This window comes from Simochromis diagramma, unplaced genomic scaffold, assembly GCF_900408965.1.
Source record: "Simochromis diagramma unplaced genomic scaffold, fSimDia1.1 OVJJ01000742.1, whole genome shotgun sequence".
Lineage (NCBI taxonomy): Eukaryota > Metazoa > Chordata > Actinopteri > Cichliformes > Cichlidae > Simochromis > Simochromis diagramma.
The window spans coordinates 34,343-61,479 of record NW_024387094.1 but is presented as its reverse complement, the minus strand read 5'-3'; the positions used below and the strand labels follow the sequence as shown (position 1 = coordinate 61,479).

At 40.7% G+C, this 27,137-nt stretch overlaps 1 protein-coding gene across 1 annotated transcript; it reads right to left on the bottom strand.

Moving 5' to 3' along the window:
• Positions 1-7,214: 7,214 nt before the first annotated feature.
• Positions 7,215-22,506, bottom strand: LOC120742813 (NLR family CARD domain-containing protein 3-like). The gene is made up of 7 exons (XM_040046248.1): positions 22,275-22,506; positions 19,894-19,954; positions 16,898-18,100; positions 16,549-16,722; positions 16,111-16,284; positions 15,753-15,926; positions 7,215-8,203 (listed from the first exon to the last, which is right to left on the bottom strand). The coding sequence occupies exons 1-7, from the start codon at positions 22,504-22,506 to the stop codon at positions 8,059-8,061; spliced, it is 2,163 nt and encodes a 720-aa protein (XP_039902182.1). The 3' UTR covers positions 7,215-8,058.
• Positions 22,507-27,137: the final 4,631 nt, after the last annotated feature.

Here is a 27,137-nt window from a genome sequence, read left to right as displayed (position 1 = left end):
CTGATCATTCCACTGAGAGATTTGGAGCCAGCGAGGAATAGAGGAGGTTCTGTTGTGTGGGAGGATTTTGAGTTGATTTTTGTCAATCGGGTGGGTTTTCCAGCTTTGTGTTCTGGCTGTTTGCTTTTGTTTTGTGCGTGTTTATTTTATCTGAAAACGGGAAAAACTCAAAATGTCAAACATCTGCTTCCATAATATAAATATCATTAAATAACTTTAGAAAGACTTCTATTTGACTCTTTACATGTAATGTTGTAAAAATATATATTTTATTGTTTAATTAATCTTTAAACGTTAGTCTGCCAAATGTGCAGCATTTGAATTTATTTATTCTCTTTAGCTGATAGTTGGTGGGGCCCAGGTAGACTGTATAACTGCATCTCTACCAGTTTCTCTGCACTCCAGCCTCCTCTGTTCCATGTGAAGGGATGTTCCTTATTTATGAAGTGCTTATATTTTGAATATATTTTTGTGTATTTCTTGAGACATTGTTGAATGTCTTAGCAGCGTAAATATTTATGGAATAGTCTAAGGAGCTTGGAAAGAAAAGCGTCTGGACTTGTTGGAAGCTTCTTCAGTTCAGAACTGAAGAAGTTCTGAACTGAAGAAGCTTCTCGGATGAGAGGTGAAACGTCTTCAAGCAACTTAAAGAAGTCCAGACGCTTTTCTTTGCAAGCTCCTTTGACTACGATGACCTGGATGACTGAGAACCTTCACAGACATATGTAACGTGGTATTTTTCAATTATTGTATTTACTAACATCAAGAAGTCACAAGCAAAGGAAGACCACACCATGGTGCATATTTAAACAAGGAGAGTTTACTGGTCAAAACTATTTATTAAACAAATAAACCACATTTTTTTAACCACCAATAAATACACGTTCAAAGCAACACAACGGAAGCCCAATATCAGACAGGATTCCACTCTGTAGAGTGGGCAATCATAATGAAGCGGTTGGTTTTATTTTGTGGATTCAAGCTGCTCTTCATATTTTCGGCCACCAGATGTCACCAGAGAGGACTGTGTTGAAAAGCTTCGAGTAATGAACCGTTTTTCAATACAAGCTTCAGAAAGCTTCATTTGGCCATCACTAGTAAATAGCATTAGCAGACGATTGAAGTTCTTTTAAGCATACTTTATTGCTGGCATCTCCATTTTACCATAAAACAATCACACATGCAAAAATCCCACTGGCTTTATACAGGACTTTGCCCACACCTGACCTCGTTAGTCCCTACCATTGAAACAAAATAGGTCAAACCAAATAATACAATTCTAAACAAAGAACAGGAATAAAGTCATGCATGAAACTGACAAACTCATTTACTCAACTAAATAGTTTGTAAAGTAAAACACTGCATACAATATAACTCAAAAGGCTACTTTAAAGAAAACAAACAATACTATACAAAATGAAAAACCCTCCATTTGGTTACACCCAGTGATGCAATCATTGACCTCATGACTCTATATAAACAGGAAGTAGTGGGCAGCCCTTCCCCTACACCTGTCTCACATATAGGACCTGAGTGCACAACATGGACACCATGGTAAGTATAACCAAAGCAACATAAAGAAACATAATTTACCAGACATGTGCCTGTAAACAGAAGAAAATTCAGATGACCTGGGCCCTATTTCAGGAAGCCGGTTTAGAAAACTCAGAGTGAAAAACGATACTCGGGGTTGAGTAACCCCGAACTGTCCAACTCGGAATATTCGGTTTCAGAAAGGCTGATAACAATTAATTCAGTCAACGCGAAGTTGCTTTAACCCCAAGTTAAGCGCGCGCACGAGGATACATAAAGCCCTGATTAGTGGAGCACAGATTAAGCGAGTCACCATGGAGACGGAGGGAAAGAAGGCGCGGTCAATGTATTTTACAGCGCTTGAGGCCGAAATTCTGATGGCAGCATATGCCGATAACATGCAAATTCCACGGAAAAAAAGTAACACAGGCTCAGCTGCAAAAGAAAGGGAGCATGCATGGCAAAACATAGCCGACAGAGTCAATGCGTGAGTGTTAATTTAAACATTGATCTAGGGATTTCCACCAATTTAACACGTTATTTTATTATATTTTATTTTGTATTTTATACATTTTATTTTGTGATGTGATGTGAGCGCAGGTGCAACCCAACAGGCCCCAAACGTTCCTGGCAGCAAGTAAAAATGAAATATAAAAATATAGTCCAAACAGGTAAGGTGTAATTGTATTATGAGCCATAGTGCTTGGTCTGTTTGTCCGATATACATCAATTGCAGTTAGAGGCTACATTAATTTTCTTTCTGTAAGCACTTATTGAAATTATCTGAGCACATTACAAGTACATATTTGCTTACTCTGTATGCTCAAATGTGACCCGTTATAGCCAACAGAAAAAAGCGGAGGCCCGAAAAACAGGTGGGGGTCCTCCACCACCACCACTTCATTTACTGAAGGAGCAATGATTGGAATGTGAGTGCCATCTGTACAGCCAATCACGCCTGGGAACCGTGAACATAAATGTAAAATTTAAGTAGTAGTTCAAGTATCACCACATCATGAATTAAGTTTTGTTCATCCTGATACCTGCAATTTTGTGGAATCCCTCTTTGATAAATCTTGTGGGTCTATGACCGGGGAACACCACAAACGAGTACAGGAGATGTTTCAGTGCAACTGTAACATTCCTGACTGCCCGACAGACGGTAGCCTTGGAAACGTGCTCAGCGTCACCAATATTATGCAGAAAGCTCCCGTTTGCAAAAAAAACCGAAGTGCAATACAAATAATATGTACAGAACTGAGAGAATGTCCGCGATGTCAAATCAAATCAAATCAAATCACTTTTATTGTCACATCACATGTGCAGGCACATTGGCACAGCACATGCGAGTGAAATTCTTGTGTGCGAGCCCCACAAGCAACAGAGATGTGCAAACACAACAACACAAACGAGCAAAATACAAGACTGGCCGACCTGAAACTAATAAATATATGTACAATATATAATAGTGTATGCATTTCTGGATGTGTATACTAAATATTTTCCTACGTGTGTGTGTGTGTGTGTGTGTGTGTGTGTGTATACACATTTTTACAAATTAAATAGTAAAAAAAAATAAAATAATAATAATAATAAAATATATAAAATATACAGAGTTGAATATGTGCAAAACAAGTGGCATTTATATACAGTATGGAGTGCATAATGTTGAAGTTCCAGTAGTGAAGCTGAGGTGTCTATGACGTGTTCAGCAGTCTGATGGCCTGATGGAAGAAGCTGTCTCTCAGTCTGCTGGTACGGGACCGGATGCTGCAGAACCTCCTTCCTGATGGAAGTAGTCTGAACAGTTTATGGCTGGGGTGACTGGAGTCCTTGATGATCCTCCTCGCTTTCCTCAGGCACCGCTTCCTGTAGATGTCTTGGAGGGAGGGAAGCTCACCTCCAATTATCCGTTCAGAGCACCGCACTACTCGCTGGAGAGCTTTGCAGTTGTAGGCGGTGCTGTTGCCGTACCAGGTGGTGATGCATCCAGTGAGGATGCTCTCAATGGCACAGTGATAGAAGGTCCTGAGGATGCGGGGGCTCATGCCGAATCTTTTCAGTCTCCTGAGAAAGAAGAGGCGCTGCTGCGCCTTCTTCACTGTTTTGTTTGTGTGTACTGACCACGTAAGATCCTCAGCCAGATGTACTCCAAGGAACCGGAAGCTGCTCACTCTCTCCACAGCAGCGCCGTTGATGGTGATGGGGGTGTGTACTTCTCTGCACCTCCGGAAGTCCACTATCAACTCCTTTGTCTTTGCGACGTTGAGGGTGAGATGGTTGTCTTGACACCAGTGGGTCAGGGCGCTGACCTCCTCCCTGTAAGCCGTCTCATCACCGTTGGTGATAAGACCTACCACTGTAGTGTCGTCCGCAAACTTCACAATGATGTTGGAGTTGTTAGTGGCCGTGCAGTCATAGGTGTAGAGTGAGTACAGGAGAGGGCTCAGTACACACCCCTGTGGAGCACCAGTGTTCAGTGTGATGGGGGATGAGGTGATGCTGCCCAGTCTGACCACCTGGCGTCTGTCAGACAGGAAGCTAAGGATCCAGCTGCAGAGGGAGCTGCTCAGTCCTAGATCCTGCAGATCTGTCACACGATGTGTCACATGAGCAATATTAGGCCTGAGGATGTTATTCAAATAAATTATAGATTGTGCTGAAAAACGGTAACGTTCACACAGGAAATCATCAGGAAATGATAAAATGTCCGAACGCGCTCTAATCACTCTCTCGGCGGCGAGAGCTCTCGGAGAATTTGGGCTTCAACATCTACTGGCTCTTCAAGGAAGGAGCACGCCATGTCTGACACTTCCTACAGTCAGGTTCTGACAAAGAGGCGGAGAAAGTCAGGGTTAGTTGAAGTAAACCTGCTAGGGGGCAGGTTAGCTTCACGGAGTGTGTCGTCATAGTAACTCACTCAGGATTAATCTAAACTCGCTTTGTGAAACCGAAAACCCAGAGTTTTCGTTAACTCAGGGTATACTTACTCAGAGTTTGCACTAAACCGGCTTCCTGAAATAGGGCCCTGATGGTTAGTAGTGTTTGCTTTAAAACACATGCATGGATGTAAAGGATGTAACTACTGCTACCACAAACAAAACCCGGGATATTGTGTGTTAAGAGAAGTTACACCAGCAATGTCTAAATCAAAGCATTATGGCTGACTGTAAAATAACAGAACACAAAATAACAATATATGCAAGTGACAAATGGCAAATGAATTCTGTCCTAGCCACTTTGTCACAATTTTCAAATGATAAGCTTTCAACAATAAGTGAAAGAGCATGTGGAGAGTTTGGAAACATCCCATTAAGAAAAAGAAATCAAACATTTGGATTCATTTTAATGAGCTCAGACTTGTTGAAAATGCAGAGGAGCTGGTTGTGAACTGAGCTTCAGAGAAACACAACATACTGATACTCACTGTGAAGCTTTGAGTGGAACAAGACAGAAAAACAACATGTGGATCCTGGAATAATCAGAGCTTCCATCTTTAAAGGACTGAAGACGAAGAGCTTTACAAGGAATCCTTTAGAACAGTTTAAAACATTAAAATCAGTTAAAAACTGGTTGAATCCATGAGTGAAAGAGTCAGAAAAGTACAGATTGAACTGATCTCTTCAACAGTCAGAGTGTTTCTCTAACAGGAGACACTCTTTACACTCAACTCAGCACAGACTCACTGAGGAATCAGGATTAACCCAAAACCCAGGATAAAGAGGTTCAGTGAATGTGGTGTTGAAGGTGTAGACGTGGATCAGAGTGTCAGAGGAGACTCTGTAGAAGGACAGAGTGCCAGCAGGACAGTCCACATACACTGCTGCTCTGTTAGAGACAGAGGAGGAGGAGGAGGAGGAGGAGATTGATGTTTTTATCCTATTGTGCCTGACAGACTGAGGACCATCATCAGAGCAGCTCAGACTCCAGGACTGATCATTGAGTCCAAACACACAGTCATTACTGCTTCCTTCCCTTCGGATTCTCCTGTAACTCACTGATATATCAACGTTTTCTCTCCACTCGACCTCCCAGTAAGAGCGACCAGTCAGACCATTTCTACACAGCAGCTGCCACTTGACATCAAATCTGTCTGGATGATCAGGATATGACTGAACCTTCTCCACATGTGTCACCTTCCTGTTGTTGTCAGACAGTTGGAGCCTTTTGTTCACTGTGTTTGTGTTGATTGTGAGTTGACAGGAATCTGACGGAGAGAACAAACACAATCAAGCTGCAGATCCATCATCTGTTCATTGATTGTGTTGAGATTTAAATATATATTTTAAGGCTTATTTGCTGATTATATTGTTTTATGTATAAAAAAAAAAGGGCCAGCTTTGAGACAACTGGCCTTTGGGGGCTGTGCAGGGGTCTCTCTTCCGGAAGATGATTGAATAAAACAGAAATATAAATGTTTTGACCACTATGACTCAGGTTTTCTCTGTTCTATCGTGTCTAATTGACACTTTGATGATGACTCCTGACATCAGAGATGTGAATGAGTGATGTGACAGTTTGAAGATGGTTGAATGTGTGCTGCTTTGTTTTCATGAATCCCATTAAAAACACACTTACACTTCCTCAGACCTGGTGTCAACCATCGGACTCCAGCAGGCTCCACCCTGAAAGGAGGAGGGGGGTCAGAGCACCACAGTCTCAGCATGCACACATGGACATTACATGGCTCTCATTCACATGAACATTCACAGTGTTCATCAAAGTGAAAGCCCGGAGGAATGAATTGTCTGTGGTGTCTGTTTTTGTTAACAACACTCTGTATCATCTGCCTGAAGAAAGAAATGCGAACAGTTTATCTCCATGATGTTAAAGGTCTGTAGAGATGTGTTTGTGCCATTTCCTCATTCTGGACCTTTACAGGTCCTGGATGGAGGAAAGACAGCATAGATGAGCCTCTCTAAAGACCTTATTGTCTGTTGCTTCATGACTGAGGCCAACAAGACAGTGACGGAAACAGGACAGGAATGGATGATGGCCAATTTCTCCAGACTGCACAGGGTTATATCTTTGTATTAGTTCTGACACGTTCATCAACACCATATCTCGAGTCATTGGAGAAAATATCTGAGTAGAAAAAGGTCGGATTTTTGCTGTAAAAACCACAAACATGTTTAACCAATCATTTTCAGAACTTGAAATGCTCATAGAATTTGTGCATTTTAAAAAGTGATGCATACGTTTTGCAAACAACATGCAACTATTTCCCTAAAAATGCAGCCAAGGCCTCAGGTGGTTTTATATAAGCATTTCAAACTTCACTATGTCACAACCCGGCTCAAGGACGTGACAAGCAAGTGGGATAACACATACAGTCTTTTAAAGGCTGTAAGATATTTTTAATGAAAATAAGGTGAAGAAAGTTTAACACAATTTAAATGATATAGCAGCGATAACAAAAGCGCCGAATGAACACGATGAATGCCAGACAGAGAGAGATTCAATCAAGGTGGCTTTATATGCTGGGACTGGCCTTCTCAGGTGTGCTGCGTCTATAATTGGGTCAGCTCAACCTACCACTTACCTGAAAAAGACAGGCAACAAGAAAAGCAAAACACAAGGCCAGCCCACTGACTGTCACAACTAGTAGAACTGACACACAAAACCAAAGAATGACTACACTACACACTAACTGTAGCACACACAACTGATACAACGTCCATTTCATGGGCAGGAAAGGAAAATTCCTTTGTTATGTCATTATCAATTAAGTACAAAAAAGGCAGGGGGTGGATTTGAGGTGTGGTGCTTGCATTTGGAAGAGTTTGCTGTAAACTAGGGGTGGGTGGTATAAACGGTAAACTGTCGAAACGATCTAAATTTGGCGGTAGAGCTTTTGACTATACCGCTCTGCCTCGATAGCGTATGTTGATGGTGTCATCAAGCTGCGCCTGTTTTGGATCAAAGCATCGCATCATCTGCAAATTATGCCAGGCCACAGTAATGGCAAAGCGACGAAGCAAGTTTTGGAATATGTGGAAAGCCAAAAACTGCGCTCCTTCCACTTCTCTACCATTGAGTCATTAATGTTACATACCCTAAAATGAAGGGATTATGTTAAGAAAATGCTTTAGTTTGTCACATTTTTATGCAAGCTTTTTGTTTAAACCAATGAATTAAAGCTGAAAGTCTGAACTTCAACTGCATCTGAGTTTTTTTATTTAAAGTTCACCGTGGTAACCCAAAATTGCAAACTGTTGTCTCTGTCCAAATATTTATGGACCTATTTGTAGGTCTACTTTTAATGAAACTCACAACATGACTTATCAGTTATCATGTTCCTGCAAACAGGCTCCTTGGAGACCCCCTACACAAATATCCATGTACTATCCAGCTAGACTAGTGTGTCTGTCCCTGAAAATATTCCTGCATGTGTGATTGTTCATGTCTCATCTGCAGGAAACAAACAGGAAGTGAGTGAAGGACACAGGAAATGTTTCCAGCTCTTTCTCCTCTATCAGACATTCTCTCCATACCTGAGAGTGTCCAGTCTCCAGCCTGGATCCTTCAGTCCACCCGACAGCAGCTCAATTCCTGAAGTCTCCCTGGATGATTGTAGCTCAGGTCCAGCTCTCTCAGATGGGAGGGGTTGGAGCTCAGAGCTGAGGCCAGAGAAGTACAGCCTTCCTCTGTGATCAGACAGCCTGACAGACTGCAGACACACAAAACAACAATCCATCTGTCAACAATAATTTTCTGTTTGTCACATATAATAACATCTGTCCATTTACATGCATTAAATTTAACTTTATTTATAAGTGACAATTCCCAAAAGACAACAGCAGTCATCTCAAGCTGTTTAACAGTGTAAGGTAACAGCAATATACTACAATATTAGAGAGAAAGCCCCAACTATCAGACTATCTACTTTGAGCAGTACTTGGTGATGGTGGGAAGGAAGAACTCCCTTTGACACAAAGATCCTCCCTGTGAAAACAGGCTCCAGGAGGAGCATCTACCATGACTGGTTGCAGGGTGAGGGGAAAGAGAAGAGGTGAGCTCAGAGAGACAAGAACAAAATACAAACTAGGGAGAGAGGAGACAAAAGTTAAGGACATGCAGTAGTGACATATAAAAGCATCAGGAGTGAAAAGAGGGGAGTGGAGAAGAAAGCAGAGCATCATGGGAAGTCCACCAACAGCCTTAGCCGATAGCAGAATAACTAAGGGATGGTTCAGGGTCACCTGATCCAGTTCGAACTATAAGCTTTATTAAAAAGGAAAGCTTGAAGCTGATCTTCAAAGTAGAGAGGGTGTCTGTGTCCTGAACACAAACTGGGAGCTGCTTCCACACCAAGTCCAACATAGCCAGGCTGAGTCGTTAGATTAGTCCAAAGTAAAGTCAGAAAGTCATTATTTGTGTCACATTTTAGTGAAAATGTAGAAAAACTATCCAAAAGTTATTTCTAAATCTGATATTAAACAGTTTAAATGGTGAAAAAAACTGTAAAGAAAAGAGAAAGTCAATTAAAAAAAGAGAGTCGATAAAAGCCTCAGTTTAAAACTCAGACTTTTAAACTGGTGATTCTCCTTCTCTGCTCCATTTCGTCTCTAGACTTCCTGTTCCTATGAGGGATTTGATTAGCTGAACATCCTTCTGGCCTTTCTTTAGTTCTTTGGGTGCTAATCAAAGGAGAAAACACACGGGTCATGTGACATGACATAAGTAGCGCTCTGATTGGTTGGGAGTCACAAACCATGGTGCTGTTTGCAAGCTTAGCTTTGCAGTGCCAAGATGATATCTTAAATAGGGATGAGACGCTCCACACTGACGTTTCCACACTTAGGAGCTTCTAAAGTGCAGATGTTTGGAAACGCTGCGCCGTGGTTCAAACAGTCAGATTTCATTTCATTTCATTTCATTTCATTTTTATTTATTTCACACTTGGTACAACCAATCAAACAAAACAACCACATCTTCTATCAACAAAACACAACAACCATGTGTGAAAAGGAGCAGGAAGAAGAAAATATTCTTATCAAACCCTGCCCCCTATAGTCCCCAGATCACGTGATTCCGGCTGCCACAGGTAGCATACCTGCTGCTTTCAGGCATTGCCAGGCTCAGGAATTCCAATTTTTGATTGGCTGGTCTTTTGGACTTTTTGGGCCTTGTAATGACTGAATGAATGCTTTTCATTCAGAGAGAGAGCCACACACTGTCTGTAACATCATTAGAAGATCTCAGTAAAAACACCACCTCTCCTTCAAGGACTAAATCAAACAGGCACCAGTTTTCAGCTCTGTCTGCTCTACTTCTTTCTACTTTCTTCTTTTCTACTTTCAATAGAAAATAGGATGTACTGCATTCAGGGATATCATCCTCACTGTCAGCTGTTACTCACAGACTGTGTGTAGAAATACAGAAAATTTTGACACTAAGTAAAGTAAGTAAAGTAAAATTTTATTTATATAGCACCTTTCAAGATAAAATCACAAAGTGCTTTACAGAGGCAGAAAACAGACATTAAAATAAAAAAAATAAAAAAAAATCAACCAAAAGCGAGTTTAAACAGATAGTCATGTCTTTTAAAAAGCAGTTAAAAACCTGAGTCCACAGATCTCAAACTCAGAGGGAGCGAGTTCCAGAGTCTGGGAGCCGCTGATACAAACGCTCTGTCACCTTTTGTTTTTAACCTTGTATGCGGGACAGCCAGCAACCCCTGGTCACAAGACCTCAGGGACCTGCTGGGGTCATAAGGAAGAAGAAGATCACTTAAGTAAGTTGGAGCTACACCGTGCAGGGCCCTATAAGTCATGATTATGATCTTAAATTGGACCCTGAACTTGACAGGGAGCCAATGCAGCTGAATCAGCAGGGGAGTGGCATGGGAGTGTTTGTGATGCTTTGTCAGAAGCCTAGCAGCAGCATTCTGAACACCCTGCAGTTGTTCCAGGGAGGCATTACTTAAGCAAGTAAACAAGGAATTACAATAATCTAAGCGAGATGAAACAAAAGCATGAATAATCATTTTCAATTCGGAACGTGACACAATGGGAGTCAGCTTAGCGATATTTCTTAAATGGTAAAAACAAGAGCAAACTAAAGATTTAACGTGTGTGTCCAGCGTCAGAGGTGGATCAAATGTAACACCAAGGTTCCTAATGGATGATTTAATATAGGAAGCAAGAGGGCCTAGATTTTTAACCACGAGGGGAACAAATTTCTCAGGAGCAAAGACAATGACTTCCGTTTTATTAGCATTTAGTTGAAGGTAATTACCAGCCAGCCGATCTCTAACGGAATCTAAGCAGGACTGCAAGATTTGGAGCTTAGAAACATCAGGTGGCCTAAAAGAGATATATAGCTGAATATCATCTGCATAACAATGATATGAAATATCAGAGAAACAGCTGAGAAGTTGCAGAAGAGGGAGTAAATACAACAAAAACAATAATGGTCCCAAGACAGAGCCCTGAGGCACCCCATAGGCAAGAGAGCTGACGGAGGATCTGAACTTAGAGGTAGCCACAGAGAAAGATCGATTTGACAAATAGGATTTAAACCATTCCAATGCGGTACCCAATACGCCCACCCAGTGGTTTAATCTATCTAACAAAATAAGATGATCAACAGTGTCAAAAGCAGAGGTCAGATCAAGCAACATCAAAACAGTGCACTCTCCAGCATCATAATTCATCAAAATATCATTAAACACTCTAAGAAGTGCAGTTTCGGTAGAGTGAGCCTTACGAAAGCCAGATTGAAGTTTATCAAGAAAGTTGTGTTCATCTAGAAAATCCGTGAGTTGCTTGGCCACAACCTTTTCTAAAATTTTGGCAATAAAAGGCAATTTTGAGATGGGTCTGTAACTGGAAAGCAAAGAAGGATCTAGTTTAGGTTTTTCAAAAGTGGGTGAATGACAGCACTTTTACAGTAAACGGGGACCTGACCAGAGAGTAGAGATGCATTAATAATTTTAAGAACACTAGGACCATTAGACTCAAAAACATTTTTAAGTAAAGACCCAGATAAAATATCAAGGGGGCAAGAGGATGATCTCATTGAAGTGACCAGCTTCAACAACTCAGGTAAAGACACTGGTGAAAATCTTTCAAATCTGACAGGCTTAAGTAAAATCGGAACAGGCAAATGGTACATGGAGGGAGAGATGTTGCTCCTTACATTGCTAACCTTTTCAACAAAGAAGGAAAGAAATTTTTCACAGTCTTCATTCGAAGAAATGGGGACAGCAGCAGAAGCTGGAGCAACAATATCCCTAATAGTGTCAAATAAAACCTTAGGGTTACCTTTTCTCCTAGAGACTAGGTTTGAAAAATAAGCAGCCCTTGCATCACGAATTGAAGCGTTAAAAGAAACTAAAAGGTCTTTTAAATGAAAGAGATGAACCTGTAAACAAGTCTTTCTTCACAAACGCTCAGCTTTACGACAGACACGCTTTAAACAGCGAATGCTGTCGTTTATCCAGGGCGAGGGTTTTGTAACAGGGGCTAGTCTAGTTTTAATAGTGCAAATATTATCGATAATAGAAAGACATTAATTATTAAAAAGATTTGTTAATAAATCAACATCATTAGAAGCAGGCAGAACCAAATTAAAAACGTTAGAAAATTTAGCAGCAGTAGAAGAATCTAAGACGCGCGAGCTAAAAGCACGACGCTCAGAGTCATCATCAATGTGCATGTTAAAATCACCAATTATTAGCAATCTGGACAACTTCAAGATGGAACATAAAAAGTCACTGAATTCCTTTAAAAATTGACTTTTAGGTCCAGGTGGACAATAAACTACAGCACAGTAACACGGAACTTTAATTCCAATTTTAACCAGCTGTAGTTCAAACGTTGACATTTTTTCAACCATTAATGAGCGACAGTGAAACCAGTTTCGATACACCACAGCCAGTCCTCCGCGGCTGACTGATGAAGGAGTACCCGCCCGGGGAAAAAAAGTGAAGCTAGAAAAGCATTCATTGATTTTAGCCCATCGACTTTCCTTTTTGATTTCCACTGACACTTCTATTGTGAGTCTGTGAAATCCAACAGGACTTTTGCAGGTTCCCTATAAGCCAAACTCCAGTCTGACAGTGAAACATCAGGCGATTGTTAAAAGATAAAGTTCAGAAAGGTTTCTTCATGGTTCAGAATAGGGCTGGGCGATAAATCGAGTTTTTTTTTAAAAATATCGATATATTTTTATATGAGATATAAGATGTGACAATATCCTTTATATCGATAGTCTATGTTACATTATAATTATAGTTGTGGAGCCACTAGATTGCCTCTCTTTCATCCACTTTTGTCTTTACGCAATGTTACTCGACCTCGCCTCTCTCCTTAACTAAACACAACTCCCCCTCTTCTCCCATCGCTTCACCTGCAGGCAGTGACAAGATGGACACGGCAAATCTCTGTTAACAAGTTACCGCGCATCGCCCCATGCGTGTGGCTGGATGGCGTCAACGTGTTAACTAGCTAACCACGCCAACGCCGCGCAGCCTCAAATCCTTTCATTCTCTCAAAAGTTGACAGCACGCCTTATGCATGAATTGTGGTTGTGCTTGATGACTGTGAAACGATTTTATGTGGAACAATGCGCTCAGTAATCTGTCAAAAAAATTTTAATACGACTTTGGTAAGCTACAGAGCTGCACCGCTTGATGGCTTGTCGGAGCATTACGGCTACCGAGGTGCCTTGAGTAGTAATACGTACTGTGCTTCAACGTAATATTACAGTATTGTGTGTGTATAAGGACCATAAATGGCGCCTGTTAAGAGACATGGTTACGAAGCGGATTTCAAACTCCAGGCTGTCAGTCACGCAGTTAAAGTCAGGAACAGAGCAGCTGTGAAATCTGTATCTTTGTTATTATGCTCAGCGTTTCTTAGTTTACATTTTGAATTGTGAGCTTTTTGTTATGCACAAAAACAATGTTTTCTTTTATTTATGGAGCATTATTGTTTAATAAATGCTTAGTTTATTTTTGAGTAGTTTTTTTTCATGTACATCTATGCTGTATGTTAATAAAAGTGCCTGTGTGACATCTGGGACACAGCTTTGACTAAGAACTCTTTTTGTTCCTACTTTATGGCTTTAAAAAAAAATATCGAGACATAGCTTATATCGCCATCCAGCTAAAAAAATATCGAGATATGAATTTTGGGTCATATCGCCCATCCCTAGTTCAGAAGATGTTCAGCAGAGGACGACTTAAAGATATGCGTGAAATTGACGCTTATGATTGGTCAGAATTAGCATCTGAGAATGTGACAAATGCTTACTGTTTTAGAAAGAAAGAAAACACATACAGAGAGGGAAGTGATGGAAGTGAGGCAAAAGGTACATGTGTCACGCTGTAGGTCACATCAGGTGGAAAAGAAAAGTAAATGGTATCTTATGTCTGTGAAGGTTCTCAGTAATCCAGGTCATCGTAGTCGTAGAGCGTGGAAAGAAAAGTGTCTGGACCTCTTTAAGTTGCTTGAAGACGTTTCACCTCTCATCCGAGAAGCTTCTTCAGTTCTGTCAGAAAGAAGCTTCACCTCTCATCCGAGAAGCTTACTCGGCTGCCGTATCGCCAGAGGGGTGATACAGCACCCTCACGTCTGTCAGTCTGCCCCAGGGCAGCTGTGGCTACAACTGTAGCTGCCTCTAACAGTGTGTGAATAGTGGAACACACCCATATGCGCTCAATGTCAGCACATTTACAACACCCTCACAGTGCACATAGACATATAGGTCACACACACTCAAGCTCATACACTAATATTAGTTAATATGCACACACATAGTCAGACTTATGAAGTGTTACACCACATATCTTTTTTCCTCTTTAAACAAGTGTCTAGATTATCTTCACCCATAAAACAAAATATCCAGCGTACATCATTAGCCATATACACACAAATATGGGCACACTAAGTTTTATAAATTGGAATGTAAATGAACATGGCACCAGAGAAAAGAGGTTAAAGATATTTAAGCAGCTCAAAAAACTAAAGGCAGATGTTGTTTTATTACAAGAGACTCACAGATGTGTCACAAGTTTAAAAGAACTTAAAACACCTGAGTTTCATAATGTGTTTGCCTGTTTTAAATCTAGACAAAGGGGAGTAGAGTAAAATTGTTGATTTTATAGTATGCGACACAGTTATAGATCCAGAGTACAGATTCTTAATTATTAACCATGTATACTTAACAAAAAGTTATGTATTTTAAGTCTATATGGCCCAAATGTTGATGATCGCTCATTCTTTCACAGATTTTTTAGTGCATTCTCTGAACACCTAGACTGCTTTTTCTAGGAAGCGTATTTGGTCTTTGCGATGTATGGCGCTCCCATCACCCCAACAGTAAGGAATATACTTTCTTCTCACATGGTTATCACTCCTACTCTCGTCTGGATTATTTTCTAGTCAGCAGCTCACTGTTAAGTAAAATTTCAGACACTAAACTTCACCCTATCGCTGTCAGCCATCATGCTCCTGTATCTTTAACACTAATACATAAGAAGAACACTAAGAAGAAGTAAAAGCTGGAGGTTTAATACATCAGTCCTCAAACATAAAGACTTTATTAAATATTTTAAAAAAGAGTGGTCTTTATATTTAGACTATAGTGACACTCCTGGAACATCAGCATCTGTTCTATGGGAAGCAGGGAAAGCTGTGATGAGAGGTAAAATAATTTCTTTCTCATCACATAAAAAGAAAAAAGAAAACAAAAATATACAGGAACTAGAAAAAAAACATCAAATCCTTAAAAAAAAAGAAAGAAAACCCTACATGTCAGACCAAGATCAGGAAATACTGAACAAAACACGCGAAACAAAATTAGAATTAAATTATTAATTTAAAAATGAATAAATTCCTAAGCAAAGACTTCCCTTGCAGAATTTCGAACACAATAACAATTTTGTTATTCTTAGATAATCAAACAAACAATATTTTAGGGATTTCTACGAAACTTTATGTTTACCACTAAAAATGAAATTCATCAGTTTCTTGACAATGTAATTCTTCCAAAATTACTAGACAGTGAAGCAATAGCACTGGATTTGCCTGTGACACCAGGGGAACTCCAGGAAGCCCTGATAAGTATGCCTAATAATAAGCCTCGAGTTCCAGATGACTTTCCTGCAGAATTCTACAAATAATTCTGGACAATTCTGGCACCTGTATTACAAAGAATCTTGCAGGAAATCAAGGAAAAATGATCATCTGTGGAAAAGTTGGAATCCTCACCTGAGACTTTCCACTGCACACTGTGAACTCTTTAGTCTAGCAGACAGAAGCTTTACTCCTGAATCCTGCAGGTCACAGTTACTCAGGTCAAGCTCTCTCAGACTAGATAACTGGGAGCTGAGAACTGAGGACAGATCTTCACAGATTCTCTCTGAGAAGTTACATCCACTCAGTCTGAAAAATAAAAGACAGTCTATAAAACAAATACTCTGTAAAGCTTGTTAATACTTTTCACATTAAATCTTGTCTTTCAATTTTCATAGGAAACATTAACATACTAAGATACAACATCATATGGATGAACTTAGCTTAAATATTTAATTAATAAATCTAAAAACAAAATGTAATTTGATCTGACCTCAGAGTATTCAGTTTACAGTTTAAACTTTGTAGTCCAGCAGACAGAAGCTTCACTCCTGATTTCCGCAGGTTTTTGATACTTAGGTCCAGCTCTGTCAGTCTCAATGACTGTGAGCTGAGAACTGAGGACAGAGCTTCACAGTTTTCCTCTGAGAGTTCACAGATGTTAAGTCTGAAGATAAAAACATGAATAAAGATTATTATTAAACAGTAATCAAGGTGCAATAGCGTATTGTCTTGCGCTGAGCAGGTTGGTAAAACTTTACTTTAACTTAAAAATGATTAAAAATGCTATGAAACAAGGATAACTGGATAAAGTTTACCTTTACTGGTTAAATTGTTGATTATTTTTTTCGGTTTATATAAACAAAAAAGATATCAAACATATAAGCAACAGAACTAAACAGTTGAACTAAACTAAACAAGTTGATCTGACCTCAGAATATTCAGTTTGGTGTGTGGACTCTCCAGTGCAGCACACAGAAGCTTTACTGCTGAAGCCTTCAGACTGTTGGTACTCAGGTCCAGCTCTCTCAGATGACAGGACTGGGAGCTGACCACTGGCAACAGAATTTCAATGCCTTTTTCTGACAGGTTACAGCTGCTCAGGCTGAGAGAGAAAGGAAAAAAAGAGAAAAGAAGATCATAGGGAAACCACTACCAACTGAGCTAATAATAATAATTGTTACTATTTTTTATGTTTTCAGCATTTCTGATTTATTTCCCATGATTTTAAGATTTTTACTGATTATAGGATTTTAAGTGATGAGTTCATGTTTACTTACAGAGCTTTTTTAGAGGCTTTGACCACTGGCAGCATTCTCAGAAGAGCCTCCTCTGAAGCAGAATATTTCTTGAAGTCAAACACATCCAGATCTCCTGATGACAGTAAGATGAAGGTCAGAGCTGAGCACTGAGCAGGAGACAATTTACCTGTGGAGAGACTTCCTGAGCTCCTGCCCTGCTGGATCTCCTCCACTAGAGAATGATCATTCAGTTCGTTCAGACAGTGGAGCAGATTGATGCTTTTCTCTGCAGACAGATTCTCATGGAGCTTTTCCTTGATATACTGGACTGTTTCCTGATTGGTCTGTGAGCTGCTTTCTGTCTGTGTCAGCAGACCTCGTAGGAGAGTCTGATTGGTCTGCAATGAAAGGCCCAGGAGGAAGCGGAGGAACAGGTCCAGGTGTCCATTTGGACTCTGTAAGGCCTTGTTCACAGCACTCTGGTAGAAGAAATGTAGTTTGTATTTTGTTCCAAGGGTTTTAAATACGTGAGGTGTTTCTAGATTCAGCAGATTAATTCCAGAGTTGATGAAGGTCAGATGGACATGAAGAGCAGCCAGAAACTCCTGAACACTCAGATGGATGAAGCAGAACACCTTGTCCTGGTACAGTCCTCTCTCCTCTTTAAAGATCTGTGTGAACACTCCTGAGTACACTGAGGCTGCTCTGATATCGATGCCACACTCTGTCAGGTCTGATTCATAGAAGATCAGGTTTCCTTTCTGCAGCTGATCAAAAGCCAGTTTTCCCAGAGACTCAATCATCTCCCTGCTCTCTGGACTCCAGTGTGGATCTGTCTCAGCTCCCCCATCATATTTGGCCTTCTTCACTTTTGCCTGCACCACCAGGAAGTGGATGTACATCTCAGTCAGGGTCTTGGGCAGCTGCCCTCCCTCTCTGGTTTCCAGCACATCCTCCAGAACTGTGGCAGTGATCCAGCAGAAGACTGGGATGTGGCACATGATGTGGAGGCTTCGTGATGTCTTGATGTGGGAGATGATCCTGCTGGCCTGCTCCTCATCTCTGAATCTCTTCCTGAAGTACTCCTCCTTCTGTGGGTCAATGAACCCTCTGATCTCTGTCACTCTGCCAACACACTGTGGAGGGATCTGATTGGCTGCTGCAGGTCGTGTGGTTATCCAGAGGCGAGCAGAGGGAAGCAGTTTCCCCCTGATGAGGTTTATCAGCAGCACATCCACTGAGGTGGACTTTCTAGGGTCAGTTAGGATTGTAGTTTTGTGGAAGTTCAGAGGAGGTCGACACTCATCCAGACCATCAAAGATGAACACAACCTGGAAGTCTTCAAAGCTGCAGATTCCTGCTTCTTTGGTTTCAGTAAAGAAGTGATGAACAAGTTCCACCAAGCTGAACTTTTCCTCTTTCAGCACATTCAGCTCTCTGAAGGTGAATGGAAATATGAACTGGATGTCCTGGTTGGCTTTGTCTTCAGCCCAGTCCAGGGTGTATTTCTGTGTTAGGACTGTTTTCCCAATGCCAGCCACTCCCTTTGTCAGCACTGTTCTGATTGGTTTATTTCTTTCAGATGAGGCTTTAAAGATGTCTTCTCGTCTGATTGTAGTTCCTAGTCTGCCTGGTTTCCTGGATGCTGTTTCAATGTGTCTGACCTCATGTTCATCACTGACCTCTGCAGTCCCTCCCTCTGTGATGTAGAGCTCCGTGTAGATCTGATTCAGAAGGGTTGGGTTCCCTGCTTTTGCGATCCCCTCAAACACACACTCAAACTCATCCTTCAGGTTACACTTGAATTTAAGTTGACAGCACTGAAGAGTCTCTGAATTAAAAAACAGTATTTGAGATGATTAGTCTACTATGGTCTAAAACATGCTTTGTTTCTTAAATATTTTATTTTGTGTTTTAATCTCCTGCCTATGTGATCTGAGTCTGTGTGTGTTCGTGTGCGCTGTGTGGTGATGTAGGCGCAAGCATGTGTGCCCCGGTCACAGCTCCTTTCAGCTTGACCGAAGGTAAGTCACTGCCACGTTGCTCTCAGCTAATGAAAATTTATCAAGACCAGAAGCTGCAATCTGAATATATCCAAACTGCTGCATTTTAATCTGTTGTTAACTGACTCAGTCAGTATGAGTTTTGTAGAGCGCTGAGTTTGCTAATTTCAGGGTTTTTTTTTTAATGAGTATTAGCTCGAAGATTCAGCTTTAACATTAGCTCTAACATTAACATTATTCGATATTAAATATGATTTACCTATCTCTAATAATGGGCTATGTACCACAGGCCTTCTAGCTGGCTGTAATTAAACCTTTACTCAAAAAGCCATCCATAGACCCAGCTGTCTTAGCTAATTATAGGTCAATCTCCAACCTTCCTGTCATTTCAAATATCATTGAAAGAGTAGTTGTCAAACAGCTAACAGATCATCTGCAGAGGAATGGTTTATTTGAAGAGTTTCAGTCAGGTTTCAGAGCTCATCACAGCACAGAAACAGCTTTAGTGAAGGTTACAAATGATCTTCATATGGCCTCTGACAGTGGACTCATCTCTGTGCTTGTCCCGCTAGACCTCAGTGCAGTTTGTATCTTATCTATCTAATAGACGCCAGTTTGTTCATGTAAATGGAGAGTTCTATTCATACGTTTTTTTTTCTTCCCACTGTTGCCAAAGTGCTTGCTCATAGGGGGTCATATGATTGTTGGCTTTTTCCCTGTATGTATTATTGTAGGGTCTACCTCACAATATAAAGCGAGTTGAGGTGACTGATGTTGTGATTTGGTGCTGTATAAATAAATTCAATTGAATATGAACCATCCTCACGTGTCATCTGAAGCTCTGTATCCATCAAGAAATCCAGTGAACTAAAGAGACTATTAAACCAACCAGATGTTCATTCAATAGAGCTCGGACTTTTGTCGTAATGCAGAGCTGAGGCTACAGAGAAACCAGAGCTCTGTTTAGTCACATCAGGCTTTATGTGTTATGGACTTATCAGTATTTCCTGAGACCAACTACTGAATTCTTACCTTCTGATGAAAGTGATGAAGCTGTCTGGGCTGAAGGACTTCCTGTTGGAGGAATGTTCAGCTTGAGTAATAAATTTGTCTTCGAAAAAATGTAAGTATGATATTTGTACTCAATTATTTGAGAAGGAAAGACAAAATAAAAAGTAAGACTAAAATACTTAAATACATTTATAAAATAAGAATGACAATATGAGATCCAAGATGGCGTCACAAATGGATGCCCTGGTACTTCAGTGCGCTACTTCAGTCTTGTTTTTGTGCATAATTTGTGTGTCTGGACATGCTTCTGGATATTCTTACAGCAGAGAACTACAGGACTAAAACACTTTTGTTTTTTTCCCAGTATTTGTCACATCTGCGATGGATTTACTACAGAAAAAAATATGTGTGTGTGTGGTTGGAGGATGTGTTTGTGTGTGCATGTGTGTGCGCGCACCACTGGTCTATAGGATAACTGCTAACTGCAACAACAATACATGGTTAAAGTGAAACAGCAAAGCACAAGTACAAAAATAAAGGGGTTGTCACATGATTTGGAAGGCATTCTGGGCTCAGCCAATCAGAGCCAGAGGATTTCGTTGCGCGGGCATTTGCCCATAACACGGGCAGAAATATTGCCGTTAAGTGCCTTCTTAACTTGAATTTTTCATTAGATGGGGTATTCGTAAGTTGGGGTTCCACTGTATTTGAGAAGTGAAATGAAGGTTATTGGATTTACAGAAAGTGTGCAATAATTGCTTAAACAAAATCAGGCAGGTGCATAAATTTGGGCACCACAAAAAAAAGAAATGAAATCAATATTTAGTAGATCCGTCTTTTGCAGAAATTACAGCCTCTAAACACTTCCTGTAGGTTCCAATGAGATTCTGGATTGTGGTTGAAGGTATTTTGGACCATTCCTCTTTACAAAACATCTCTAGTTCATTCAGGTTTGATGACTTCCGAGCATGGACACCTCTCTTTAACTCACACCACAGATTTTCAGTAATATTCAGGTCTGGGGACTGAGATGGCCGTTCCAGAACGTACTTGTTCCTCTGCATGAATGCCTTAGTGGATTTTGAGCAGTGTTTCAGGTCGTTGTCTTGTTGAAAGATCCATCTCCGGCGCAGCTTCAGCTTTGTCACTGATTCCTGGACATTGGTCTCTAGAATCTGCTGATACTGAGTGGTATCCATGTGTCCTTCAACTTTGACAAGATTCCCAGTCCCTGCACTGGCCACACAGCCCACAGCATGATGGAACCACCACCACATTATACTGTAGTTAGCAGGTGTTTTTCTTGGACTGCTGTGTTCTTTTTCCTCCATGACATAGCGCTCCTTGTTATGCCCAAATAACTCAATTGTAGTTTCATCACTCCACAGCACCTTATTCCAGAATGAAGCTGGCTTATCCAAATGTGCTTTAGCAAACCTCAAGCGTCTCTGTTTGTGCTGTGGGCGGAGAAAAGGCTTCCCCTGCATCACTCTCACATAAAAGCATCTCCTTGTGTAAAGTGCGCCGAATGGTTGAACGATGCACAGCGACTCCATCTGCTGCAAGATGATGTTGTAGGTCTTTGGTGCTGGTCTGTGGGTCGACTCTGACTGTTCTCACCAATCGTCGCTTCTGTCTATCCGAGATTTTTCTTGGTCTGCCACTTCCAGCCTTAACTTGAACTGAGCCTGTGGTCTTCCATTTTCTCAATATGTTCCTAACTGTGGAAACAGACAGCTTAAATCTCTGAGACAGCTTTCTGTGTCCTTCCCCTAAACCATGATGGTGAACAATCTTTGTCTTCAGGTCATTTGAGTTGTTTTGAGGCCCCGATGTTGCTGCTCTTCAGAGAAAACTAAAAGAGGAGGGAAACTTACACTTGACCTCCTTAAATACTCTTTCTCATTATTGTATTCACCTGTGTATGTAGGTCAGGGGTCACTGAGCTTAACGAGCCAATTTGAGTTCCAATAATTAGTTCTAAAGGTTTTGGAATCAATAAAATGACAACGGTGCCCAAATTTATGCACCTGCCTGATTTTGTTTAAACAATTATTGCACACTTTCTGTAAATCCAATAAACTTCATTTCACTTCTCAAATATCGCTGTGTGTGTCTCCTATGTGATATATTTAACTGACATTTTTTTATTGTAACAACCAACGATTTATACAGGAAAATGATGACTATTAACAAGGTTGCCCAAACTTTTGCATCCCACTGTATATATCAATCTTCACAGCACTTTTAAATTTTATTTAAGTGCTTGTCTTACAGCATGTTTTGCACTAAGTACTGCAGCAATTTCCTAATCTTGTAAACCTGCTCAACTTTAGGTAATAAACCCTTTCTGATTCTGATTGTGTCAGCAGTGTTTAATGTTTCATTTTTCTCTTACTGACCTCCTTTCAGCCTCCCTAAAATCGACCTCGCCACCTCCATCACATGGTCTGAATACACCTGCACCATCACGTCTACTGTTTTCAGTCTGTCTGCGTTCTCCAGCTGGCACTTATAGATTTTAGGGAAGTCAGCTCCAGGTTCATACTGCAGGTAAAAGTGGAAATTCTTCAGCTCCTCTTCTCCCAAATTCTTCAACATTTCCAGCAGCTGCACTGGTGAGGGCTTCTCCATCTTTGATCTGTTAAACATGAAATCATGTGAACAGTCACAGTCTCTATCACATCTACATTTTACCAATTTAGTTTCAAGTTTTATTGTCATGTACAGATAAATAGTGTAGCCACATGTATCCATAATGAAATTCTTTGGCTCGTGCCCCTCAGCTCTACATGAGCATAGAGAGAGTGTGCAGTTATATTAAGGAGAAAATAACAGAAATTACCAGTGGTAATAATAAAAGACAAAAGGAGGGAAAAAATTATTAAATATTACAGAATTTACGACTAGTTGGCATTTACAAGTTTCTGCAAGAATTTTACTAAAGAAATGTAGTACAGTGGAACCCCGACTTACGAAATTAATTCGTTCCCGAGGGTTCAGTGCCTTCGTAACTTGAATTTTTTGTGAAACGGGTATTCTTAAGTCGGGGTTCCACTGTATATTGCACAGCTGATTAAATGTTTGATCTGGATTATTTGGGTTTTACTTAACTTTTTTTTTTCCTGGATGGATTGTTCTGTGATGGGAATAACATCACAAACTGAATAATAAAGAATCAACAATAAGACCTGATACAATAAGAACTAACCCCAAAACACCAAAGAATCATTAAAAGAGAATTGTGCAGAAATAAGTGTGACATGTAACTTTAATCCTAACACTGCTGTTAAAGAGTTAGACCCGAGGATGTTTAACGTGAGGTTTCTATATCAGGAATCTGGTACCAAGGAAATCATTATAATAACATTTACAATATAATCATCTGATGATGGGTTAACTCTGTTCCTTGGAGATATTCTCAGGTTCCCGTTGAATCTAATGAGCTAGTTCTCCTCTGTCAGAGCAGACAAACACAAGTATTAGCTGAGCTTAAACTTAGGCCACTGAGGGCTGCACTCACAGGCTGGAGCTGACCACTCGCTCTAAAACACACAAGTTTCCCACAAATCCCAATAACTCAGAACGTCTTTCTTCTGGTTTCAGCTGGAAATGTCTGACGCTCAAACTATTCATCCTCGTCTATCCAGCACCACCTGAGACATCTGAGTGGAAGTTCCTCCCTACGCTGTGTTTGAAGCAAAGCACAAAGGAGACACCTGCTGGAGCATCTGCAGGTGTCCTACTCAGCCTCTTCACTACAGAAACACCTCCTACAACATCCACCCTTTACACTCTGACTGCTGTGTTCGTGGAAACACTCCAACTCACACATATGAACATAGAAATGTGTGTGAAACACAGCTGAGCTGACATTAAACATGACAGAGGATTTATTCACAACAACATTTACACACACATTACCTCTTTGCAGGAGATAATACCTTTATGAGACACGGTTTATGATTCTAATGTTAGAGATCCTGCGGCTGCCTTTGGGGTGTGCAGGGCTCTCTCTTCCGGAAGATAATTAAATAAACAATTATAAATGTTTGACCACTATGAGTCGGTTTTCTCTGTTCTATCATGGGGACAAAAGAATCTGGGTTCAATAAGGTCCAGGTTCATGTTTATGTTTAGTTCCTCGTTTCTTCCTGTGAATAATGATGGAGCAGTGATGTGAGTGCTGAGCTGTGACATGGAGAAGAGTCATGGACAGTTAGAGATGATCATCTCACGTCTGAGCTTTGGTCTGGCTCTCATGTTCCCCACACAGAGTGGTTTTAGAGGGAGGGACTCCCTCCTCTCTGTCCTCACACTGATCCATGCTGCTCAATTCACATCAGCTCACACACACTTTCTACCTTCACCTGCAGAGGAAACACAAATCATTCACATGCACATCAACTGTAACCCTGCTTTCCATCACTGTGCTGTCCAAATATCAGCTGTTGCTTTCTTGCTTCATCTCAGTGTCAGCTGAATGCAGTCAGACAGGAGTGTGAGGCAGAGGAAGCTGCCATCAGCTGCTCTGCTTCTACTATCAGTCCACTAGATGGAGCCATGAAGCACAAACTATGCATTCACTGACACACATGGATTTATTGGAAATGAGAAGCTTCTTCCATTTAGTAATCAGGGAGTTTCATCAACCACCAACTCTGCTGCTGCTCTCTCTCTCTCTCTCTCTCTCTCTCTCTCTCTCTCTCTATATATATATATATATATATATATATATATATAGTCTCATGAACAACATTAACTAATTGTTAATTACTAACTAATCTTAAATGACTGTTCAGCACAGAAATGAAGCCCATCAATCATGTTTTACAGTCCCGTGGTCTCAGCCTCAGATACTCAACTAATCAAAGTGATGTCATGACAAAAATGAATGACTAACAAAACATTTTTCTCCTTCATTTCTGTCAAACAAAGCTGTATGTAACGTGTCTCGCGGTTAGTATCATGGTTGCTAGGCAACCTGAACAGCGCGACGAAGCGTATACCGTCCCATTTCAGAAGCCTCTCACTTCCGCACTTCTTGTACTTATAGTACGCACCGTACTTCAAGCGCGTTGACCCTGAATTGGGACACAGGAGCGTCAGCTTCAAGCGAGCCATCACTATCTGAACTATCGAGCGGTCTCTCTCTTGAATGGAGGGACCGGAAATAAAAACACACAGCTTGTTGTGAGAAGAAATCAAACACGAGCTGAACAAACAGTAAAGTTCCTAAAAACGAACTGTTAAAGGAGGAAACAAAGCAAACTTACGGTTTCTTCACACACACCAACAACAAGCTCCACTTACTTCCTGATAGTTTAGCTGCTTCCTGGAAAGGAAGGCCTTCATCTACGTGCAGACCGATTTTCACAATAAAAGCACTCTGTAACTAAAGTAACGTCACACTGACAGTTTGTGACTTTTTAACTTTGTGCTGACAGAATTAAAGTAACTTGGTGTCACTTCTTCTTTCCCGTTTCTCTGAGCAGTTTCAGCTTTGACTGAAATAATCATACTGGTAATTATCAGCCGTTGTATTAAAGGATTTATCAGTTTATTCCGAAAATCAACAGGAATCTGGTGCTGATCAAAGAATTTCCTTTTAATGGTTGACATTCAAAGCTTTAAATGGACTTACCAACTTGCTACCTGGGATGGTTTTAGAGGCCTGGCCAGTCGCCCCGATGGACTCTTACTTTGAAAGGATGGTGTCACCTGTAAGAGCCATTTACACTAAAACTCATTAATACTCACATTCATGCATGTTTCACAAAGCGTTCAAAAGGAAACAATTTAACTGCAGGAGATTTTATTAAAGTCATTTAGCAGACTTAAAAATAATAATACTCACAGAAACGTAATCAGATTGTAGGACCCATATGAGTTGTTCCTTTTTTGATTAACTGGGTGGGTTTAAATTGACTCACTGTATTGGTGCACGGGTGTGGGGTGTGACTCATGGGTGTGTTAGGTGATAAATGTGGTTGCACTCACCTGTTCTCCAACCTGGGGCCTGTTCTTCGTACGTCGCTTACGACATCCAAGATCAAATGACACATCCAAGATCAAATCATCGCGCTAACCGTGAGCTCGCTAATCCGGTTCTCCGAACACACCTGCTGTTGTCGATTAGTACAGCTGGATGAAGTAATGTGAGATCACTGGGTGGCTCAACAGGCTGTCGTAAAAGGGGCTACGCATCGATAGTAGAAACATTGATCGGCAACCCTTTGATTGGTCGGCGAAAATGTCGAAGGAGCGCGCTCGGTATTTTTCGGCAGCAGAGCAAGAACTCTTGAGTGAGGGATTTCAGGAGTTTCAGAGTTTAATTAAAACGCAAGGGAACACTGCAAAGGCTGCAAAAGCAAGGAGAGAGGGCTGGCAGAAAGTTGCTGACAAATTAAACTCGTAAGTAATCTAATAATAATAATAATAATGGAGTGGATTGATATAGCGCTTTTCAAGGCACCCAAAGCGCATGACAATGCCACTATTCAGTCACTCTCACATTCACACACTGGTGGAGGCAGCTACAGTTGTAGCCACAGCTGCCCTGGGGCAGACTGACAGAAGCCAGGCTGCCATATCGCGCCATCGGCCCCTCTGGCCAACACCAGTAGGCGGTAGGGTAGATTTATTATATTACACTATATTATCCAATATTATATTACATTATATTATATTATAATATGTTATATTATATCCCCTTTCACATTAGAGCCACGACAGGACCCACTAGAACATGGGAACAAGTAAAAGTGAAATATAAGAATATTCTACAGAATGGTAATATTTATCACTTATATTGCTTTTAGTCTCTTGGAAAGAGACCCTGAAATAATCTGTTTGTTTATAACAGCAACCAAGAAAAGGGCAGAGCAAAAAAAGACAGGTGGTGGTCCTGCACCCCCTCGTCAACAAGTTGGTTAAGTAAATAATACCCTCATGGGAAAATCTATATCTCTCTGTCACTGTCGCGCTGAGCTAAAGGATCCTGTCTATCCCGCAATATACGCTGAATTCTGAGGACTCTCCTTATCAAACTTGCACCTTCCGCAATGGGTGGCTCGCGTATACGGACAGGACATGGCTGCGACAGACTTCCCAAATCCACCTTCGCTTTTATAGCCGTGGTCTCCCATCTTGATTACACGAAGTACTTTGCAATTACTACTCTGAAATATGAATTACATCTGTAATAATCACATACATGTAATAGAATGTTAATAGTACATTTCCCTTTTTTAGGAAATGACCTG